At 39.8% G+C, this 25,326-nt stretch overlaps 1 protein-coding gene across 1 annotated transcript in view; it reads right to left on the bottom strand.

The window, feature by feature from the left end:
• Window positions 1–25,326, bottom strand: part of LOC136856986 (uncharacterized) — a 423,798-nt gene that overhangs the window by 120,611 nt on the left and 277,861 nt on the right. The window contains exon 2 of the mRNA XM_067135313.2: window positions 25,012–25,217. Coding sequence (XP_066991414.2) covers window positions 25,012–25,217 — 206 coding nt within the window. The remainder of the gene's footprint in view (window positions 1–25,011; window positions 25,218–25,326) is intronic.

Consider the following 25,326-nt stretch of genomic DNA (forward strand, 5'->3'; position numbering starts at 1 on the left):
CAACAGTGTGATTCTCGTGGGAACAGAATCCACTGAAGGGAATTTTCTCACCACGTTGAGAACCATCCCGTGAGATGTGACTCCAAGGGTACGGAGTACAATCCAAAAAGATCACTTCGGTAGATTCATACCTGTATTTAACTTTAACTTCTGTAACCATTCCTGGAGGTAAATCCTCTGCAGTCTTTAACAGACGCTATTCAAATTCTTAATTGCCAATGATGTCTTTCATATGTCCGTAAGAATAAGGAGAAGTGACGCAGGTACGTCAAACAAGGAGAGAATTTTTGAATGGGCTAATGATGGCTCTAAAATTTTGTTAGAGCTGCCCAAGAGTGAAGTTTTACAGAGATATCGGTTACGAAAAGGAATTCGTAGATTTATTTAAATTGCTCACGAGTATACTAGTAGACTAGTACAGAGCATAATTATGAGAAGACAAACGTTACAGTAAGACAGTCAGTCACATTAAGTGTGTACTCAGATACAGATAAACAGTTGAGGGTAGGTTCCACAACACCTAACAGTATAGTGTGTAAGGGAGAGTAACGAAGAAAGTGAAAGTCGTGTTTACCTTGCAGAGAGGTGAGCGAACCAAGCAGATGAAAGGGGTGGCAGGCCGCACGACCTGGAGAATGCTGGTCGTCACAGTTATGTTGCTAGGGTTGTCCATACCCACCAGTCAATTGGATTTCAAGATGAAACGGTACGAGAATACAGCCGGAGTCTATTTTGATTATCAAGGAGAAGTACAGTTATACACTGTAGAATGGAAACTGGTTACTTATATTAACCTTACACGTTTGGCAGATCTGTTTGTGATAGCCCGTAGAAATTTACAGAAGACTAAAACCCTCTGTAATCAGATAGAAAAGGAAGTACATATTAAGTGCGAACATGAGATAATGTTAGTAGAGCAACAATTTCAAAGGATTCAAGGGATTAAAGATTTAATTAGGAAAATTACTAGGATCGAAACACCGGAAGGCAACGGGAAACGAAGCAAGCGCGGGTTAATAAATGCAATTGGTACCATCGCAAAGACGTTATTTGGTACGCTCGATGACAGTGATGCAATGTATTACGAGGGCAAAATTAAGGAACTAGAACAGGAACAATTGTCCATGATACAAGTAGCAAAAAGTCAAATGTTAGTTGTAAAGTCAACTTTGCAATCTGTTAATAATACTCTGTATGACATCACAGCAAACGAACTCAAGCTAAGTGAAAACTTTGAGCAACTTAAGAGTTTCATTCAGAATGAAACAACGGGTATAAATGAGGCTTTTAGACAATCAGAAATGCAAATATCATTAAATAAACACTTAATTGAATTGCAAGGATTTCTGATGCAATTGCACGAGCATTATCAGATCTTATTAGATAGTATTGTAAGTTCTCAGACAGGCACGGTGAGTGTCCAAGTGTTAAGCCCCGATGATCTAGTAAGGGCATATAAGAAGGCCCAAAGAGATTTCCCTAAGGGTTATGATCTGCCATATGATTTGCAAGTCACTTATGGGTACTTGATTCTAAAAATATCATCAGTGAGTGTATATATAACTCGAGATACCTTGGTGTATATTTTACGCACCCCTCTTACTAACAAAATAAAGTACAATTTGTACCATTGTATACCTTTCCCCTCTCCCATGAAGAGTAATCCAAACCATTTTGTGTATATATCTAATGAAAAACAGTATGTATTAGTTGATCAAGAAAGACAGACATATGTAGAATTAAGTGATGAACAAGTGAAACAATGCAAGTGGACTGACAATGGACAGAGATTATGCAAGGCAATTTTTCCTATTAATAATGTAATGTCAAAGGGTAGTTGTATTGTCAAGTTGTTAACTGGTGTTAGCTTTATTCCAGAAGACTGCAAGAGAAGTGTGATGTCGATTTATGAACTCTTATGGATACCTATTGATGATAACATGTATATTTTTGTATCGCCTCATGAAACTAAGGTCACCAGTGTTTGTCAGGATATTACCAGTGATATAAGTTTAAATGGTGTGGGAATAATACAATTCACAGACTTGTGTACAGTTTACAGTCCCACGAGTAAAATTCAGAGTGCAGGTTCAGTGAATACGACAACAAGGAAAGACTTAGTGCCAGAAGTAATGTTAATATATGATTGTTGTGAACAATTAGACAGTGAGATCTAATTAGAGGATGTACCAGAATTAAATAGGGTTACAGTAGGAAGCTTACTGAATCATATAAGCGACCTAAGGTTAGCCAGTCATAAGACTGAAGATGTAGAAGCACTGGTAATGCAGAAAGAAAAGGAATTTAAAATGCAAATGACCCAACAGTATACAAGTGTATATCAAATTATAACTGGTATTATTTTGTTTGCAGTACTTATAATAGTCTGTTGCTGTTGTTGTTACTGTTGTGGTTGCTGTAGAAGGTGTAGACCTTTAAGTAAATGCATAGAAGATAGTAGAGAGCGCTGTCCCAACTTATGTATTTTTCAGAATGTGATCGCTAATGACCACAGAGCTAAGGTCTCTGATGAGGACATTACTGTCCATTTTCAGCATCCTCGACTGGCTGAAAGGGCCCTCAGCCACTCAGGATCGCTGTCGGGATTAGAGTTACACGAACGCCCTACTACAGGTAGAGCAAGTATCAGAGATAACTTGGCACAGCGCACCCACGAACAAGAGCATGGAGACTCTAACAGGATGTAAGAGTAAGAGTAAAAAATGAATGCAGAGGTATTGCATTCATTTTTCCCCAAAGGGGGGAGGTGTCGTGTCAGCCCCAGATTGGAGCTCAGAACTCATTCTTCCGAGGATCGAACCCATGACCGGGACGTAGGAGGAATGGTGTCGCTGAGATATACGTTAATATTATAAGGGAAATTATAAGTTAATAGTAATGACTATGTAATGGCAACAAGGCCAAGGAATCATAATTATAATGCTGATATAAGTAAATTAAGAATCCTACAAGATTTAAGAGTTGAAGGCACACCAAAAGCTGTGAGCCACAAGTTGTGTAATTAGAAGTAAGGCTTGGTCGAAGTAGGTGAATCATAAGCTGCACCCTGCTAAAGGTGCGTAGTATATCTTCAGAAAAGGTGGGTAGCGAGTGAACGGAAGAGGCAATTCCGTTTTCGTGTGTCTGAGGACATTCTCCATAGGATGGAAACTTCGATGGCCTTCTCGAAGGGAGGCGAAAGTTGGTGAAGGTATAAAACAGGGGTACACATCCTGATCGTGGCTTTTTGGAACAAGTCGGCTAGAAGTGCGGGCGGAAGCCCTGTCAGTCAGGTCTCCGATAATAATAATAATAAGGTCCAAGTGTGGACTTAGAGTATTCACTTCAATACTTCGACCACGCCAAGTCTTCTATGTCAGCGTCATTTGAAGCTAGGAAGGAGATTGTAAATACTGTATATAATTATATATACTCATCAGTCTGCTATTAAAGGAAGGTTTTGGGAAATAGAGGACTTCGTCTCTTCACACGTAGCAAATCTCCCAGGCCCATTGAACAATCCCTCATTACCGCTCGGAGGAAGTCAATCTGATTATTTATCATTCTCGTCGTGGCAAAGCCTGTGTCACGACAATCCGATTCAAATATCCCCCGCTCCCCTGTTGTAACCGTACAACTGGGTTACAGAATCCATTCTGTATTTATTATTATTATTATTATTATTATCATTATTATTATTATTATTATTATTATTAACCCGATTAATTAGATTTTATATATTCTGTTTCTCATCATTTAGACTGTAATAATTAGGTATCGCGTATATTATTGTATTTAATCATAGGTTAAGTGAATATGTTTGTAATTATTCTGTATTGTAGTAAGTGAGATTTGTTGGTTTCATATTGTCATGCTGTGGCTTGTAACTTTGGCTAGATGAGCTGGCATAGTATTTTGCAATCGAGGCTATGTTTAACTGGGAATGTTGTGTACAAGGAGTTTTCCCGGTGACGCATTCGGCATAGTCATTCTTGGTCCGCTTGGGTACGCTTAGACAGCGCGTGACTGATGACATCAGTGCGTGGACACGTGATTGCGACCAAGTGTCAGTATTCGCCAGCTACGGTATGTGGAAGTGGAAGGGATGAACAGTGAGTGGGGAGAGGAGTCGTCATCGCGAGGTTATATAAAGTCAAGGCGACGGTGGGGAGAGGTATTCTGTTCTTACTCAGTTCATAAGCAGTTGATATCGTGCAGATCATATGTTACAGTCAGAGGTATCAAATGGAAGAAGTGGTCTTAGTGTGATGGTAAGAGCTAAGAGTTGTGTTGGAAGAGGTAATCATCGAGGAAGTCTACAAGTGGTGCTTGTATCCGAGCAGAGACGGGTACTATGCTGATAAAGAAACATCATCTTCTTGTGAGGATGGACTTCACAAGATGTTTCAATAATATTTTCCAATTATTTAAAATATATTGAGTGGACGTAATTACATCGGAGCTCCCTACACGCGTACATGGTATGTAGGCCAACTCCTTGTTATATAAGAAGATTACAACAGACGGCTCCCGATTTCAGCTCACAGGTTTTCCCAAGAATTTCAAGTTCAACAGCGGTGTATGCAGACAACAGGTAATTAAAGCATCAGACATGTTATGCATTCATAACATGAAGAAGAGTGTAATCAGCGGTGATATCACATCTCACTTCAAGTTCATGCCAATAGCTTTTTTTGTTTAGATTAAATTTTCCTTTTTTTTGTACCGCAAATCTCACGATATATATATTTCTTATGTTAAATTAAAAGACGTAAATGATTGTTCATTGTGACGTAAATTATAGTCATAAACTCAGTATTATTTTAATTATAATAAGTTATTCCAGTTCCATGTATAATTCTCAATTGTGGAAATGCAACAGTAATTTAATATTGTCCTGATCCATATCCCTGTATATTGCCAGATATGTGAGTTTATCACCTCACGCCTTGAGATAATTGATATAAGAGGTATGCTCTACCGAATTTTGTTGTTTTTCTTAAAAAAGCAACTGGCGCTCAAACAAATGTTATTTATATTGTGTGGAAGATATGAAAGTATAAGAGTAGTGGTCTGGAGTAGCCACAATGTGTCGCCAGCAACGTGGGACTCGAAAGGTTCAGGAAAAGTGTTTCTGAATGGCAATATACATGGATCAGTTCTTTTAATGAGTACGCACATGTTAAATTCACCGAGTAATGTTAGGAAGGTCATTTTGTTGAAGTTTGTATTTAAGGGGTAATGTCAGAGGAATTGCAAGGGGAAATAGCTTTGAGATCGCGAAAAATAAGTAGGAAACCGAAGATGGACAAGGATAGCAATATGCAGTCAGGTGATGAGGTTGAGGTTATTGTGTCCAAGGAAATCCAAGGTGGTAACATAAATAGGAAGTTGGTGACTAAGGTGGGACCTGCTGAAAGTCAGAAAATAGTAGAAACTGAGGAAAACGCTGTCACGCAAGATCAAAGTAAAGGGGTGATTGACCTGGGTTTATTTAATTTGCTGATGTCCAAAATGACTGAGCAGAATAATGCTATGAGTGAGAAAATTGAAACGGTTATTAGTGAGAAAATTGAATCTCAGAATAATATTATGAGTGAGAAAATTGAAACGGTCATTAGTGAGAAAATTGAATCTCAGAATAATATTATGAGTGGGAAAATTGAAGCTCAGAGTAAGGTCATAAATAGTATTAATAAGAAGATTGATGATGTTAGTAATAAGATAGATCATAAGGTGTTAGAAATAAGTAAGCAAATTAATAATTTAGAAAGTAAGGTAAATAGGGAGTGTAGTGACATCAGAGCGGAGATGGAATTGGGTCGGAGCAATCTCCATACGGAAATAGAGCAAATTAGTGAGACATGCATCAAACAGATTGATGAATTAGGCGCCAAGATCGAGTCCAATAAAGGAGAAATCAATGAGTTAGTAGAAGAAAGGTTTGAAAAGATAACCAATACAGTGGGGCAAGAAACTAGGAAATGTATTAGTAGGGTAGAACAGGTGGAAAGAAAACTTGGAGAAGTAGGTGATCTAGAGAGTGAACAAAAATCATTATCACAGAAGGTGAGAGAATCGGAAGAAAAATTACAGGAGAAGTTAAGAAAAATTGAAGAAAAAGCTGAGGAAACATTGGAAGAAAAATTTCTGAGTTGCCAGAGAGTACTCCAGAAAGAAGTGCGTGATAGTAGAAATGTACGTGAGATAATTGTAAATAATGGTTTAATCACTAGAGATCATGACTTACCTAAGTTTTCTGGGAAAGAATTTAACCCGATGGAATTTATGAGAGTAGTAGAGAAGAAATTTGCTGTTCAATTAAGAGACAATATTATTAGCTGGGAAACTGTATTGGAGATCTTATCTAATGCTTTCGTAGGAGAGACTAAGTCTTGGTTTCAAGTATATAAAAGCTCGATGTCTAGTCTAACTGAATTTAAGGAGAAATTCATGGCTAAATTTTGGAGTGAAGGTGTTCAGAGTAGAGAGAGAGAGAGAGTAATGTTTGGCAGGTATAATTCTAACGAGGGTGTTAGAATGACTGAATACTTTTTGGCTCATGTTTTGGTGTGGAGAAATTTAGAATGTATTGGACCTGAGGCTGATATAGTTAGACTTATGGCTAAGCACTATCCCAATAAAATAAGAGAAGCTGTTTGTATGCAAAGAGTGGAGACTATTAAGGAAATGGAGATTTTGTTGGAAAGTTTTGATGCTTTAGGTAGTAGCTTGAATAATAGTAGGACACTAAATAGGAATGTAGAAGGAAGGGGTAACCAATCTAATAATCAGGACAGGACTATGAATAATCGTAACTACAGAAGAGAATATCAGGAGAGACCTAATAATAATTTCCACAGGGAGAGAAATTATCAGAATAGTTCGGAAAATTTCAGGACTGGGAGGCGTGATTATGGTAATCAACCAGAAGCTGGGAGGCGAGAGAATACAGGCCATAATAATAATAATGAATCTAGAGGAACTAGGCAACAGGGGAGGCCGACTGAGGTGTGTAACCAACAAGTCGTCACCGAACCAAGTACTTTAAACGCGCAACGGACTGTATAAACAGGTCACTGAGACAGTCCGTAAATGGTGAGTTCACGTATAAGGTAGATAAGTATGTTAATGTCGATCAGCCTATAGTTGTAAGTGAACATGATTGTGACCTAAGTAGCAATAATTCAAATGTTTTAAGTGACGACTTAATCGTAGACAATAAATTTTATAAGTGTAATTTAAATTTAGATATAAGGCAAGATTTGTTAAGTGATCTTATATTATGTAATGAGGATAATTTAAGTAGTGTTACTGTTACACCGACGATTGAACTGCTGATATGGGGCAGAAAAGTTAAGATTTTGTTGGACTCTGGTAGTGAGAAGTCATGTGTAAATTCCAAGCTGTATGAGGAAGTTTTGAGAGAGAAGTATGAGGTAGCGGAAATTCCAGTGAGGAATACGTTCATCGTAACAGCTGTTGGAAACAAGTCTCAAAGAGTGAATAAACAAATAGCTGTCCCCATTAGCATAAGTGGAGAATGTATTTTCCAACCATGCTTAGTTGTGCCTAATTTAGTTTATGCCGTTATTTTAGGTACCGACTGGTTAACGTGTCACAAGGCTAAATTAAATTTTGATCTGTGTAATGTCAATCTTATTTGGGGAAAGAGTAGCAGGGAAGTCAGTTTACCATATGATGTTTTGTCAGAAATTAGTGCGAATAAAGTGTGTTCTAGTACGGAAGGATCTTGTGACATTCCTAATATTAGGAAAAATATTGATGTCTGCCATGTGTCCATACAGAGAGATTCTAGAGATGAATTGTATGAGACAGTGGAGAAATGTAATTTAGCGGAAAGTCAGAAGGACGAATTGTGTGAATTATTGATATCACATAGTGATGTTTTTAGCGATCGGCCTGGTAGAACACATCTTTACGAACACAAATTTAATGTTATTGATAACTCAACTTTTGTAGGACCGAAATATCCCATTCCGTTAAAATACGCTAGCGCTGTTGAAGAGCAGATTGACATTATGCTAGATTATAATATAATTGAACCATCATGTAGTCCTAATTTAAATCCACTTGTTATTATACCTAAGAAGGATAACACGGTAAGATTGTGCATGATAATTTTTGTAAGACTAAGTTGGATGAATTTGAGCTTGGTGACAAGGTTTTACTCAGAGTGCCACTCCCGTCATCAGCAGAAGCTGGTCAATTTTCTAAGTTTTTCTTGTTATATCAGGGATACTTCACCGTAGTGAAACGGATTGGGAAATGTGCTTATTCATTAGAAGACAAGGAAGGAAATATCGTAGGCACATACAATATAAGAAATCTTAAGAAATATATCATGTGAGTTTGTTGATTAATTTTCATTATTATGTTAATTCACCATATTTTATGAAGCTGGCATTGCGAACAGGACTTCAGTGAAATTAGCGTGTGTTGTGATAATAAGTGAGGCACGGCAGTGCAATAAACTCCAGTGCTTGGAGACAGTGTATATAATGAAATGTCTTCAAGAATTACTTTTGAACACTCAATGAACGTTTGAAACGACAGAAGTGAGAAAGAAATGTAATCTGTATGTAAATAATACTGTATAATCAAAGTGAAAATGATAATTGATCAATGTTTTATATGTGTAACAACGAACATCCAGATGGATGATACTATGTACCCAAATTTGTAAAGGGCATTTTTTATACATGTATCTATGGTGTACTCGATTTCAGACATGTTATGTATATATTTCATGAATCAATCGATTCATTTAATCGATTATTTCATGAGGGAGGCGTTCTGTAACCGTACAACTGGGTTACAGAATCCATTCTGTATTTATTATTATTATTATTATTATCATTATTATTATTATTATTATTATTATTATTATTAACCCGATTAATTAGATTTTATATATTCTGTTTCTCATCATTTAGACTGTAATAATTAGGTATCGCGTATATTATTGTATTTAATCATAGGTTAAGTGAATATGTTTGTAATTATTCTGTATTGTAGTAAGTGAGATTTGTTGGTTTCATATTGTCATGCTGTGGCTTGTAACTTTGGCTAGATGAGCTGGCATAGTATTTTGCAATCGAGGCTATGTTTAACTGGGAATGTTGTGTACAAGGAGTTTTCCCGGTGACGCATTCGGCATAGTCATTCTTGGTCCGCTTGGGTACGCTTAGACAGCGCGTGACTGATGACATCAGTGCGTGGACACGTGATTGCGACCAAGTGTCAGTATTCGCCAGCTACGGTATGTGGAAGTGGAAGGGATGAACAGTGAGTGGGGAGAGGAGTCGTCATCGCGAGGTTATATAAAGTCAAGGCGACGGTGGGGAGAGGTATTCTGTTCTTACTCAGTTCATAAGCAGTTGATATCGTGCAGATCATATGTTACAGTCAGAGGTATCAAATGGAAGAAGTGGTCTTAGTGTGATGGTAAGAGCTAAGAGTTGTGTTGGAAGAGGTAATCATCGAGGAAGTCTACAAGTGGTGCTTGTATCCGAGCAGAGACGGGTACTATGCTGATAAAGAAACATCATCTTCTTGTGAGGATGGACTTCACAAGATGTTTCAATAATATTTTCCAATTATTTAAAATATATTGAGTGGACGTAATTACATCGGAGCTCCCTACACGCGTACATGGTATGTAGGCCAACTCCTTGTTATATAAGAAGATTACAACAGACGGCTCCCGATTTCAGCTCACAGGTTTTCCCAAGAATTTCAAGTTCAACAGCGGTGTATGCAGACAACAGGTAATTAAAGCATCAGACATGTTATGCATTCATAACATGAAGAAGAGTGTAATCAGCGGTGATATCACATCTCACTTCAAGTTCATGCCAATAGCTTTTTTTGTTTAGATTAAATTTTCCTTTTTTTTGTACCGCAAATCTCACGATATATATATTTCTTATGTTAAATTAAAAGACGTAAATGATTGTTCATTGTGACGTAAATTATAGTCATAAACTCAGTATTATTTTAATTATAATAAGTTATTCCAGTTCCATGTATAATTCTCAATTGTGGAAATGCAACAGTAATTTAATATTGTCCTGATCCATATCCCTGTATATTGCCAGATATGTGAGTTTATCACCTCACGCCTTGAGATAATTGATATAAGAGGTATGCTCTACCGAATTTTGTTGTTTTTCTTAAAAAAGCAACTGGCGCTCAAACAAATGTTATTTATATTGTGTGGAAGATATGAAAGTATAAGAGTAGTGGTTGGAATAACCACACTGTGGTGTTGCTTTTCAGTTTTATCAACAGAAGAAAGAATGTGCCGGTGATCATAAAGCAGACAACATTTAAATGGATATGACCGGTAACCAATGAGGTGAGTTGTATAAGAATGGCCTGTTTTTGATGATTACTCTGACTTTGCTAGCAGTGAGTGTTCGCGTAACGCTTTTACTTTAGCTCCGCCGTATATTTCTTTAATTTTAATATGGTGGTTAGTTATGATGCCGGTCCCGCGGTATAGGGGTAGTCTGCCTGCCTCTTACCTGGAGACCCCGGGTTCGATTCCCGCCCATGAGATGGTTTTTTACCTGGATCTGAGGCAGAGGCGCCGACTTTGGTGGGGCAAGGCATTTCCTGCCTCCAGAAATGATTTTAGGAGGCAGAGTGCCATTCCCCTCCTGCCCCCCCCCCCACAATTCTAGTAGATGTTAAGACCCTTTATAACGTGGAGTTTGGTAGTCTCCGGAGGCTGCTAAAGGGTTAAATCTGTAGAAGGTGGTAGATGGTTTTATATCAGAGATGTACATTTCCCAATGGAGACGGTTCAGGCAGTAGGCCCTACATCTGGTGGTAGAGCTTTTCACATTTCGTATCATGAAATGCATATTGAAAATGAATCAAGTTCTAAATTTTTTACTTGTTATAGCTTCCTACATAAAACATTCCTTCAAAATATTTATTTCTGAATCAAGTTCTACTTTTCTGTTTACTTGTGAATATTATTGAAAACTCCTTACGTAAGACTAGTTCAAAAATGTATTTGAGAAACAAAGCTCTATTATTGTTCTGTTTATTTTTTCTGTTTGTGAATATTATTGTTACATACGAATGTTTGCATTAATAGTTGTTCCTCATTTCACATGCCCCCTACCCTTCAATAATTACCCTGATCTGAGGACTGGTTCGAGGTCTACTCAGCCTACGTGATTGATTACAAGTGAGTAACTATCTGACGATGAGATAGCGGCCCCGGTCTAGAAATCCAAGAATAACGGTCGAGAGGATTCGTCGTGCCGACCATACGACACCTCGTAATCTGTAGCTCTTCGGGCTGAGCAGCGGTCGCTTGTTAGGCCAAGGCTCTTCGGGGCTATTGTGCCATGGGGTTTGGTTTGGTTTGGTATGATACTTAATGTTAGAAAAGAGCACAAAAGCGTACTCAACTGAAAAAAAAGTACAGAAGTAGACCCCCCCCCCCAAAAAAGAGTACTCTGTTAACTCTAAACACAGGACCAATAAGATGCATTATATCTACAACTAAATTTTATAGCATAAATATATAGTATTTGCTTCTCTGGGAATTTCCTAGATATAATATTGCATCTATCAATGCAACTTAAGCAGAGGTTCTTCACAAAAGACGCCTAGTCAAGTTTGATTCTTTGCTTTTAAAAGAACGGCAATGTACGTTTGAACATTCTTGTCTGATAAGCAAGCAAAAACATAGTTACCAACCCTTTCGCGTAAGAATCTGGAACAAAGAAATCAGTCCTTGTATGATCGATAACAGTGAGTGATGACATTAAGGTTACTGAGTAACGTGAAGCAACGCAGACAGATAAAACATACAGACAGATAAAACAGAAGTATGTTTTATCTGACTGAGCTTATGGATGTCACAATATGTTTTCTCTCAAATGGGACAGCCATAATATTACATCATATTTTATATAATCCGTTACTACCTGTTTAGAAGGGTCGTCATTACTACAAAAGCTTCACTACAAACACGTGACTGTTTATCTCAGTGAGATACAGTGTGCATGGAAGTTGCCGGCTAGTGCAGTGCTGCTTGTGTGGTCAGCGCTGAATATGCTACCAGAAAATGCTGGTTGAGCATCCTCTTCTGTAATAGACTCCCGGTTGTAATTCAGGTGATACATTCTCTCGGTGGGAGTAGGTAATTCTTCGAAATATAGAATCACTTCCACCTAAGACCCATGAAATCATCATCTATGCACACATTACAAGTTATAATTCATAATTATTTAGGATACCAATTAAGTTATGAAAGCCTGACTCAAGTAATGTTTGCAGATAATCTGACGAGACATTTTCTACGTATCGTTGATCTTAATGGCGCAGTTTTCTGTTTCCGTTTGTGGGTTCAATCCCAGGTGAGTAAGTGGCATTTAAGAATATTTCAATGAGACAACTCTTAATCTGTGGCTTCTGGCGCATTAAATAACTTAAAAGGGATGCAATTCCGACACCCGGACATCATAAAATCTGCAGTAATTGAATAATAATAATAATAATAATAATAATAATAATAATAATAATAATAATAATAATAATAATTATTATTATTATTATTATTATTATTATTTTTGAAAGCAACTTTTTGTTACCCAGGAGAGTGTAAAAATTAAGGTTAATTAATTAATTTCAGTGTTTAAACGGCACACATTTTGATGATGATGATGATGTTTAAAGGGGATCGAGGCAATCGGCCTCTAATGGTACGAGATGAGACGAAATGTAATATCAATTTAAAACTCCAAAATTCATCCATTCAAAACATGATAATGAAGAAAGAATAAACATGAATTTAAACTAATCAGTGGATCCAACTCACAATACTGTACTGAAAGTTAAGATAATTCCAAAATCCACCCACAGACTAGAATTCAATAAGACGACGATTAACAATGGTTATGAACTTAAAACAATCTGTGGATCCGACCCGCAGAGCCTCACCTTCCCATAAAATAACTTAAAACAATGGTATAAACTCAACAAGGGATAGCTTCCAAAGCAAAATCCTAAATCGATTATGCTTGTTGTCTAAAGGGGTCCAAAAGGCAGGTCACGGGGCCCCTCATAATGGTACTAATCGCTGGTAAAGTAGAACCATGGTACCAATGGTACTAATCTCAGGTAATGTACTACTCATAGGTAAGGCAGACCCATGGTGTTCCTCACAAAATGACATCACTCATAGGTAACGCAGATCCATGGTATTCCGCATATAGTGGTACTAATCACGGGTACTGTGAAATCGTAGTGATACACCCACGATGAACAGTAATCACAGTTCCATGGTGTTCCTCACATAGTGGTACTAATCGCAAGTAACGTCGACCTATGGTGTTCCTACGTAATGGTAACTTACTAATCACAAGTACAGTAGTCTCAAGGTTCTAATTCCATCATCCCTTGGTCGCTCCTTTCAGTCACCTCTTACGACAGGCAGAGAATACCGTGGGTGTATTCATCTGCGTCCCCCATCTACAGGGGGCAGCACACATTTTGCAAGTCTTAGTCTTGTCAATCAATACACTAATTTGCATTTAGTGCCATCACCCAGGAGGCATATTATATTTCCTATCGTAGTTTCCCCTGTTATTTTTCTAACCGAGGCAGTAGTTACTGCAGCACAGACAGGTAAATGAAAGCAACATACTGTGGCCTTCAGTTTAGAAGGCTCCGGGTTCGATTCTAGATCAGGTCGGGAATTTCAAGCTTAAATGGTTTATTCCCTTGACTCGGGTACTGCATATTTGTGCTATCCACAACATCCCTCCATCTCACACACCACACACAACACTATCCTCTACCACAGTAATACGCAATTTCTTATACACGACGGATGATGCCCACCCTCGTCTGACCAGGCTAGGAATAGCCACACGAAATTATTATCATCATCTCATCTGCGACGGATCTGGGCTTATATTGGTGTTACGCATTTCAGATGAAAATATTTTAAAAGAAAGGGCACCTTCCCTATTTTTACATGAATACCATAAATCCAAGAGTAAATACGCATGCAAAACTTCAAGTAATGGTAATAAAAGGTAATCGAATCTCACCGACTGGGCGAGTTGGCCGTGCTGTTAGGGGCGCGCAGTTATGAGTTCGCATCCGGAAGAGAGTGGGTTCGAATCCCACTGTCGGCAGCCCTGAAGATGGTTTTCCGTGCTTTCCCATTTTCACACCAGGCAAATGCTGGGGCTGTACCTTAATTAAGGCCACGGCCGCTTCCTTCCCATCCCTAGGCCTTTCCTGTCCTATTGTCGCCATAAGACCTATCTGTGTCGGTGCGACGTAAAGCAAATACAATTTTTAGAAAAAGAAATCTGTCCGAAAAATTGTCTCTTTTTTGTCACATTAGAGAACTACCATTAGCTTATAGGCACGAGGTTAGGCATCATAATATGAGGCGTAAGATGTAAATGTTTCATATTAGGTCAATATTAAGATTTTTCAGACATACAGATGCTAAATAATCAGTTTTAGACGTAAACAGATAGCATGTCTGTACGTCTGCATTATTTACATTAACACAAGAAACATAACACCGGATACAACAGGCATTCTTTTAACGCGACGTATGGGGATTTCTGATGAACTTCATCACAGTATGGTGTTCTCTTACAAGCTAAAATTAGTTTTGCACTGTCTAACCACGTTTTAGTGAATCAATCACCAACCACAACGGACGGATTGTGTTCGTGTTAATAATAGCTTTGTGTCCGTACTTCCTTCAGAGAACAGTGCCCTGAGTCACGTGGGCTGTAAGAAGGGCACCACTTCCTTTGCGGCTTGCAACAGCGCTCGACATTAACCAGACTAGCTCTGGGTTCCACACCACAAGGCTCAATCAACGTACGACTGACAAAGAAAATTGATAGCTACTGACATCACAGAACGTCAAATCACTAAGGCCAGTATTCACGAACGCGAGTAAAAATGTTGATCTTAGTTTAAAGTTACATAAACCGAGGTAACAGTAATAGTTACGTTTGTATTCACCAACATTATATCGGATAACGGGTATCATCCCTGCTTAAAATTTTACCAGAGATTGTTTGGCCGGTAAAATGGGGAATCTAAGATAATAGCCTTCCAAGACGGCAGCTCGTAGACGGCTGGAATATCTAATGTTGAAAGAAAAAATCATAGCGACGAGTAATATGATCAAGATTATGCAATTAATAAACGTCCTAGGTGGACGATATATTTCGAGGACTACGACGACACTGATTTTCAGACATATTTTAGGTTATCTAAAGCTTTGACATTGGCAGTGTTATCCCTGATCGAACATAACCTGGAATTCCCACACATAGGTAGGTCTAAGATCAATTCTGGATTATAGCTTATATCTTGTACGGTACACGACTGGGTGACTTTTTAATGAATTAATGAATACTGCCTTATTTTCTGAGTGGAAAAATATAATGTGTAGGCCCTAATTTGTTTTCTTATTCGCTATGATGTTAATGCTTTCTGCCACCAAATTCAATAACAATTTACTCTCTTGGAACGTCATATTAGGCTTCTTTTTACGTTTCTGGTCAATAGCGGACATAATTTATGCAAATTATTTGCAAACCCTGAATGGAAGAGAAACTTTTTTACATTTCGATAGTGGAGGCAGCACGTAGTCACTTGTTTTCCATGCGTCAGTATGAAAAAAATACGGTTCAAATTCAGATTGAAACGAAAACTTAGTTTTGGCATGGGTAGTAAATTTTGTGATGAATACAGAAGTGAGCGTTATCCGAGTTAATGACATTGTCCGAGTTTTGGAAATCTAAGTTAATAGCAAAAGTAACTGACGATCGTGAATACAGGCCAAAGATATTTCGAGAACAAATGAGCGAGTGACCATTTCACCTAACACAGCTTGCTAAGCTAACTAGCCTAGACTGTAAAGGTTCAATAATCAGGAAGATAAATTTGAGAAACGAGATTTCCACTTCTGGAGGGGCACATGGCCCCGAGGTCGTCAGTCCACGTCGCAATATGAGTACCAGCTTAGTACCTGTTAAAAAAGGCGGCTGGGAATAGAGCTAACCACTCTATCCCCTTATGCCTGTTGTACACCAATTTTTTCTCTCAATTCATTACTTCCCAAGAAGAAAGTAGTCAAATCTTGTAAAAGATTGTTGAACATTGCTGAAGGTTTGACAAGATTTGAACAGATTTGGCAAGATTTGACAGCATTTTGTTTTAGCATGGACGAAAGGCAAACAGCAGTTGTGGTTCTAGGACTAGCAGTGAGACACAATTTTTTGCTAGTGGCTTTACGTCGCAGCGACACAGATAGTCTTATGGCAAGGATGGGATAGGAAAGGCCTAGGAGTTGGAAGGAAGCTGCTGTGGCCTTAATTAAAGTACAGCCCCAGCATTCGCCTGGTGTGAAAATGGGAAACCACGGGAAACCATCTTTAGGGCTGCTGACAGTGGTATTCGAACCCACTATCTCCCGGATGCAAGCTCACAGCCGCGCACCCCTAACCGCACGGCCAACTTGCCCGGTCAGTGAGATACATTCTTGAAAAGAAGAGTAACGCGCAATATTCCATAATTCAAATGGGAAAAGTATTAACGAGGTTACCTTCAACGTAACTTTTGCAATGTATTTACTGCCATAACATTTGCAGAGAGGTTATGTTGTATTGCATTTACTCACATTAATTGAATAAAAATGATAGCAGTGCAACGGAAATTCATATCTCATTACATGAAAACATTAGGAATTCAATAATAATAATAATAATAATAATAATATGATTATTATTATTGTTGTTGTTTAAAGGTGCCTAATAGCTAGGTCATCGGCTCCTAATGGTACGAGGTGAAACGAAATGCAAAATTAAAACTTCAGAATGTAGCCACTGACTAGAATCTAAAAGGAATGGTGATGAAAAACTGATCGTGTTACAAAAATAATCAGTGAATCCAATTCACAATGTGTTAACGACTGGGATGGTGCTTATTATCTAAAGGGGTCCAAAATCCAGGTCACCGGCCTCTTACAACGGTACTTATAACTAGCAAGCAGAACCATGGTGTTTCTCCTACAGTGGTACTAATCACAGGAAACTTACACTCATGGTGTTTCTTGCTTGGTGGTACTAATCACAGGTAATTTAGACCCATGGTATGTCACACATAACGGCACGACTCACAAGCAACGCAGACCCATCGTGCTCTCAAATAACAGTGGCACTAATCACGGGCGCTGGTATTCCAGTGTTCCTCACTTGGTGGAACTAATCACAGGTCACGTATACTCATGGCGTCGCTCACATAGTGGTACTAACCATGGGCAATGTAGACCCACGGTGTATCACACATTATGGTAACACCCACAGGCAACACAAACCCATGGTGTTCCTCACATAAATAGTAGTACTACTCTCAGGCATGGGCGCCTATTTGACAGTTTGTAAGGGGGGGGGGGCTAGACCTGGGGTATGTAGTATTTTTAATATTTTGGAAGATGAATGGCGACTTGTATTCCACGGTAGAATAACACGCACGGTATCCCCTGCCTGTTGGTGGGGGGGGGGCGGTACTACCACTTCTACGTAATATCGACTCATGTAATGATAATTATGACAACTAATCTCATGGTTCTTATGTCATCTTCCCTTGGTGGCCTCATTTAATCGCCTCTTACGACAGGCAGGGGATAGCGTGGGTGTAGTTTTCGTCTGAGTACCCCACCCACTGGGGGCAGAGAGAGGGAGAGAGAGAGAGATAAAGAGGGTATCCGACACTTCGAAAAGTGAAGTACCGGACAAAGTAAGACGGGGGCCACGAAGAGGGTGAAAATGATAGACTCCCTAGGCCTCGAATGCTCTAAAACCGTCGGAGTCGGAAAAGAACAAGAGTTGACAAAAGGAGGTCGGACAGGATAGATAAAAGTGAGGAGCGTGGTACAAGTAAGTGGAAGCAATGCCAGGACTCAGCTAAGGGCTCCGTGGTCACCAGCCCCAAGTTGAGAGCCTCTGGGACCCCTTGTAGTCACCTCTTACGACAGGCAGTGGATACCGCGTATGCATTCTTCACATGCATCCCCCATCTACAGGGGGTATAATAATAATAATAATAATAATAATAATAATAATAATAATAATAATAATAATAATAATAATAATAATATTATAAGAGCCTCCGTGGCTCAGGCGGCAGCGCGCCGGCCTCTCACCGCTGGGTTCTGTGGTCCAAATCCCGGTTACTCCATATGAGATTTGTGCTGGAAAAAGCGGAGGCGGGACAGGTTTTTCTCCGGGTACTCCGGGTTTCCCCGTCATATTTCATTCCAGCAACACTCTCCAATATCATTTCATTTCATCTATCAGTCATTAATCATTGCCCCAGAGGAGTGCGACAGGCTTTGACAGCCAGCACAATTCCTATCCTCACCGCTAGATGGGGGCTTCATTCATTCAATTCCTGGCCCGGTCGAATGGCTGGAAACAGGCTGTGGATTTTCACTCATAATAATAGTATGCGAAGATCATAAATCAAGCATGACTGACAGTGGCGCAACGTATATAATGGAATTCTATTGGTCAGTTCTGTCAAAGACTTGCCAATTCTTTGATGGATTAGAGCATGTTCTAATTCAATTTCAAGACTTTTGAAGACTTCTCAAGACTTGTCAAGTATTGAAAGTGATTTGACAAGTAAACTTGTGAAATACTGGCAATTCTTGTAAAGTCGTGAATTTGATTTTAAAAAAATATCGTGTAGCCTACAATAGGCTTTACGGTTAGTGCCGAAGTCACCTGGTGGGCACGGGTGGTAGATTTCATGCATGTATTCCCTACCTGTCGTAAGCAGCGAAAAGGGAACCATTGAGGTTCTCGACATAGGGGCGCGGGCTGGTGACCGCGAGGCTCGAGCTAAGTCTCGCATTGATTAATGGGTCTATAGTTGTCCATTAGCAGCCTGTTACCCCCTTAAAAATATGGGACTACAGTTGCTTTCTCCCAGTCATCTGGAATTTGCGTATTGTTGAGCGACACAGTAAACAGTATTTCTAAATAGCGTAGAATAGCTCCACTTCCAGTTTCAGAACCTCCCCAGCAATATTATTAGGCCCAGCCGACTTATTTTTCCTTAAGTTCTTAATTCTTTCCTGAATTTTTATACGGCTCATTTGGAAGAGAGGACAGTCAGTGTTATCCATAATGTCTATCGCCAGGCATTAAATAAAAAGACCTGCATCTGGCGAGCCGAACTTGTCCTCGGACTCTCCCGGCACTAAAAACCATACGCCATTTCATTTTTTCTGCTCATTAAATACGTTCCCATACCAATGATTTAATTCATTAGCTATTAGTAGATAGTCAGTAATTACCTCACCTTCTCTGGACATTATCATTCCGGGATGAGTGGCTCAGGCGGTTGAGGAACTGGCCTTCTGACCCCAGCTTGGCAGGTTCGATCATCGTATTTGTCATGAGCAGCTTTCTTTTCAGAAGCGAGTGCTTTGGACAGCTTGTCGTTGTTGTTGTTGTTGTTGTAAGTCATAGTGAATTTTTTTTAAAATACTGAAGGTCCGTGTGAATTTGTATATACTAAGCCGTAGTGTTAAGCACTGGAAATGCTTAAGTTGTATGTGAATTCATTGTATGACGATGCTGGATTTAGAATGTTAAACTGGTGGTATTTCTTGTAACATTTCCCTTCCATGGGATTGCTTGTTGTACTCTTGTTTTGTTGTTGTTGTTGCTTAATTATGTTTTAAATTTACTTTATTATCACACTACTATAAATCATCATTGCCACCGGGATATTTCCTAATTGTGATGTATTTGTTAATAATAATAATAATAATAATAATAATAATAATAATAATAATAATAATAATTCCACTTACATATGCCAGGCTCTTCACTTTCATCCTTCCTATCAGACATCCGTGCGTTACAGAGTCATGACATGACCTGGAGTGTTTTATTGACCTGACACAAAGGTAACTTCACACTTTTTGAAATTCACCTCTTGTTTAACCATATGTTTCTGAGTTGGTAAGTTGGTAATACTATAATACTACCAGCGAAAACAGAAGGAAATAAGTGAATCGAAAGTGAAGTGACATAATTTTTCTTATCGATTTTCGCTGAGGGTTACGTTACTTTTACGCCACCCTGTATAATCTTCTATTGTAATAAAAGAAAGTGTCTGTCTGTCTATCTGTCTGTCTGTCTGTCTGTCTGTCTGTGCGCGATGTCCAGCAAAATCTACAGTACGCAGATATCTGAAATTTTGAACATAGGTAGATGGGAAGGGGTCCGAATGCACCTCGAAGCCGGATTTTTCATTTTCGCTTTCGTTGGCGAGTTATGAACGAAAAACCATCGGAAAACGTGCATTGGGATATGACAATCCAATGTGCTGTCACCAAGATTAAATGCATCGAGTTGCTGTCGCTAGTCAATGTACATAAGATAGGTAGAGAACACAATATTCAAGGTGTGAGGGCATATGATACGGTGTGAGGGCATATGACGCTGTTGATGCTCTGCAATGAACACGGCTCTGAAACTGATGACGAATATTATTGAAGCCACCAACATTACTGAGCATGCTGAGGGCGAAGTAGTATTCCTCGGACTGTAAGTCCATTGAGTAGGAAGCCATTTTCGGTCCGCGACACGAGGAGCCATCAGCCCGTAATATTCGGAAGTGCTTGGGTGTATGTGTGCGAAGCCCAGTCAAATCTACGGCACACAGAGATCTGAAATTTTGACATAGGACAATCGCTTAATGTTGTAGGACTCCATCTTCGAAAACGGTGCTTTTGCCATTGTCAATTGTACGTGGATCGTTCAAGAGTTCGAACGGCAAACACAATACAGTATACATCTTACCTCCAAATGGAAGGCCATTAATATAGTTTATTCTGAAGCTCTATAAGGAAACAATATATTTTGTATTATATAACATTGACTTTTACGTGGTTTTAATATTATTTGTACCATCCATCAAGTAACAATGTATAATGGAAATAAAATAATGTATTTCACGCAATTTACGTCAAAACGATATGAGTTAATAAATATAATGTTTTAATTTGCTTTTAAATAAATAGTTTAGAAACATCTAACGGTTCAATTAATAAACGCGGGCAAAGCCGCGGGCACATGCTAGTAGAGTGCTAAAATCTATTATGTCAAACGAGGCATTTCGTTGTGTTCCCACAATTACTGTAGAGGAAAACCAAGTTTGCTACAAATGTGGACGGGATGCTGTGGCTAGAGTATGAACTAATACCGGGAAATCCTGCTCCAAGTCGCCACCGCACATGCAGTAGAGCAGAGAGCTGGCGTTTTAGGCTTCGATCACATTGGAGGCACGTTTGTGCAAGTAATTTGGTGGCGCGCGCGTGCGCGCGCGTGCGCGCGCGTGCACATATGAACAAAATCTGCAGGAGAGCGACAGAAACAAATGGTGACTTGTCCATTGCCGCTCACACTGCCCGCCACAAGCAAGTGTACGCTTGCGTAAGCTCGATCCGACCCAACTTCGAAACGAAAATATTTGTTTTGTAGTTGCAAGCGTGCGTGATCTCAATTGATTTCTGACCATCGAAGCAGTGACGGTATAGTGTTTTGGAGCTCTTCAGGTGATACACACTTTCGGAAATTAGATTGCCTCCTTACTCTAGGTGTGATTTTGTCCAGTATATAGTAGAAAGTGTCTGGTATCATTTTGAAGTATTCATAAAACTTTTGAGGCTGTCTAAGCAAATCGTTGAATATTCGTGCATACCCTCAATCTTCCTCTCTGTCCAAAAAATACTCGTTCACCCACTCTTCCCTGATTTCCTGCTCATCCAAAAATAAACACTTAAAAATACCATTTTCAAAAACAATGCCCTCATCATCTGACATTTCTATTTTGACTGACCTGTTCATAATAATTAACTTGCACCTGCTTGCATGTAGTGTGAGCACATTGCTGTTCACGTCAGCTTGCGCACGCGCGCGCCACCAAATTACTTGCACAAGCGTGCCTCCAATGTGATCGAAGCCTTACCCTTCACCCTTCACAACTAAACAACATTCTAGTAGCTTAGCCCAGTAGCTCAGGAAGGCGAGTACAGTGCTTGACACTGTACGATCATGGAAATGATGTAGAAGTAACATAACTGGAAAACATGAAGGATTGATATTCGGTTTAAGTACAGGGTGACCCAAAAGTCCATTAGCATTCAATGAGGCAATACTTCACGGAATATTGGACGTAGAGAGGTAATAATTTACACACGTCATTGGCATAACACATGCTCGGCATGTCGGCCGTGAACAGCACTGTACAGCATATCCGTAGGTATCGCGAGAAATTGCCGTCGGATGTTGTCTTTAGCATCCCTAATGAAGTTGGACTTCCGACTTCAGGTAACCCCACAACCAAAAATCACACTAATTGAAGTTAGGGGACTGGGAAGGCCAAGCGTACAGTCATGACATGCCGCGATCGCAGGCGCATTTGACGCCCTCCCCCTAGGTTCTGTATGGTCCACCTGTCTCGTAGAGATAGGTGGTGTGTGACGTACCGATACCGGTGCTCCCATCGGAGCTCCTCTGTCGGTCTGTAGTGTTTTTGGACTGTAGTGTGTTTTATCATTTGATTTTATAAATTTTTTAATTTTTTTTTTACCAGTATGGGTGATTTTGTGCTGTATTTGTAGTTTGTAAAGTATGAGTGCTGGCCACCCATCCAGTGGATGACTACTCCCGATGTTGCTTAACTCCGTAGATGTGTTTGTTGTGTCTGTATGTGTGTGTTGCACTCTAGCATGTGTGTACTCTGGAAGACTAATGTACATTCAGTGAACATGACCAGCACACCAGTTTACATGTCATCCGAGTGCTGACCACGCCCATTGTTGCTGGTCAGTTAACAGTGAGGCTGTTACCCATGATGTTCACAGTGACGACCACTTTATTGAAAAGCTAGTTTACTTTAACGTGGGTGTGCGGATGTTTATTTAGAATAGCATCGTTAATATGCAGCATGTATGGTGTGTGCACCGCCTCGTCTCCGAGAACCAGTGCTTCATCTTTCCAGTGCTAAGAAGGCCATTGTTATTGAAGATCAATAGGTAAGGAAGGGAGAACTGGGCATGGTTGGTCTTACTTTCTTGGCGGGGATTGGGGGATTGAGGGGGAGGGGGTATGTCCGGTTAGCTTCGTCAGGGTCTCGGCTACTCGATCCATCAAGAGGGCCCTGAGCTGGACCGAATTTGGTGTTGGACTAGGCTGAGGATGAGCTGTAGAAGGTTATTGTTGGGTGGGTTGGGTGGAGGGGTGGGGGTGGGGGTGGTAAGAAAAGGTGGGGGTGGGTTTGGTTGTGTATGTATTCCGGTCGGCTTTGGATAGGTGTTTTGGTGAAGTTCTTGTTTGATTGCCGTCTTAAAGTATGGGCAGCCAGGGAACGATGTTGCGTGATTGCCATGGCAATTAGAGCTGGTCGCGTGGCACCTTGCATTCAGGGTGGTGGTGAGGTCCACCACACCAGTTGCATAGGGTCTTATTTTTGCACCTGGTGGCATGGTGATTTACTTTGAGGCAATTATAGCAAAGAATTGTTGATGAGGGGCGTGGTGGACGAGGTTGAGATGTGGTTTTTTGATATGTGGTGTTTTGGCTTTTTTTGTCTGTTTTAATTGGTTTTGCTTCGAGGGTAGGTTATTTTTGGTGGGGATTTTAGAGGGTTGTGATTGGGTATTGATATGGGTTGATTGGATTGATTTATTGCTTGACGGAGGGAGTGGGAGTGGTTGAATGTGGGTGTCGGAGGCTATGGGATAGGTTTGCTGAGATTGTCTTGGGTATCTGGGGTTGGTTGGGATTCTTGCTGTTGGGTGGTTGGAGTGGCTTGTGTAGAGGTGCTTGTGGTGGGGTGGGGAGAATTGGTTTGGGTTGCTTTCGGCTTCAGTTTTCTTCTGTTGGTGGTGGCTTGACAGCTGAATTGACGCCCTCTATCATGACAGCTACTTTTGTACCGTACACGGGTCTCATGGGTATCCGTGACGTGTTGCTGTCCAGCGCCATCTGTTGGCCTGTGTGTGCACTTCTTGTTGGTGTCAATCAAACCCCATGTCATGCCAATCACGCGTGTCGACTATTACCTCTCTACCTCCATTATTCCGTTAAGTATTGCCTCGTCAAATGTTAACGGACTTTTGGGTCATTCTGTATTCTACAATGCATTTCACGGAAACATTTCCAGCCCAGTAATAGCATCTTGAGTTTAATTTTTAAAGTCGTTGAACATTCTCAATGATGCCATAGATAAATAGATAGATAGATAGATAGATAATTCCTTTATTGGTGGCGAAGATAGGGCTCAAGGCCCTCTCTTACACTTAACCACTAGAAGAGTATATTTGTACATAACTCTTACAGTAATTACACATACAACCAACACAAATACTATTAATACGGGTAGCAATAACAATAGTAATAATATTAATAATGATAATAGGATCCTTGATTTTAAAATACACAAAGTAAAATACACTTAATGGACGCAACTAAAGAAATCCTTTCATTCAACCCATTCATTCCCTCGGACCCCTTCCATTTTTCCTCTCTGATTAGTGTTATATAGAGGATGGTTGCCTAGTTGTACTTCCTCTTAAAACAGTAATCACCACCACCACCACCACCACCACCTCAACAATTATCCAGCAAGTCAGCGGGATCTACTCAACAAATAGCCTACTCGTGGCAGGCCACTTTAAACTTGTGATGAGATGGATTGTCCCTAATGTTCGCAGGTAGCAACTTCCACGACCTAGACGCACAGATTATGAAGGAGCGGCTGTAAGCAGCAATGAAGTACAGTAGTTATCTTGTTACTGTAACTTAGCATCTTGTGTCTGATACAGCATCTGATTCTTCGAGACAGCTATTTGTTTCAGGAAAGAAAGAAAAAGAAAAGAAAAAAAAACTAAACTCTTACCTGGAATATGACCAGTGGCGCTTCGTTGTCCCTGCTGAGACTAAAGGTCCGAGGTTTGACACCAGGTTGAAGGTTGAGGCGTCTCAGAGGGAGTTTCAGCTCAGGCTGGTTGTTGCGATTAGAGGACCGCACTATTAAGTTTCCGTCTCTCACTTCAACGTGGCGAGACTTCCAACCTTGCAGTCCAAGACTCGTGTCCAGTTCTCCTGAAACAGAACGTAACGAGACATTAAATAGGTGTGAAACTGCTTTATTAATTCAGTCTTGTTAACATATTTAGAATAACATGTGTTGATAACACACTGCTGGACATAC

The sequence above is a fragment of the Anabrus simplex genome, chromosome 1, assembly GCF_040414725.1.
Source record: "Anabrus simplex isolate iqAnaSimp1 chromosome 1, ASM4041472v1, whole genome shotgun sequence".
Lineage (NCBI taxonomy): Eukaryota > Metazoa > Arthropoda > Insecta > Orthoptera > Tettigoniidae > Anabrus > Anabrus simplex.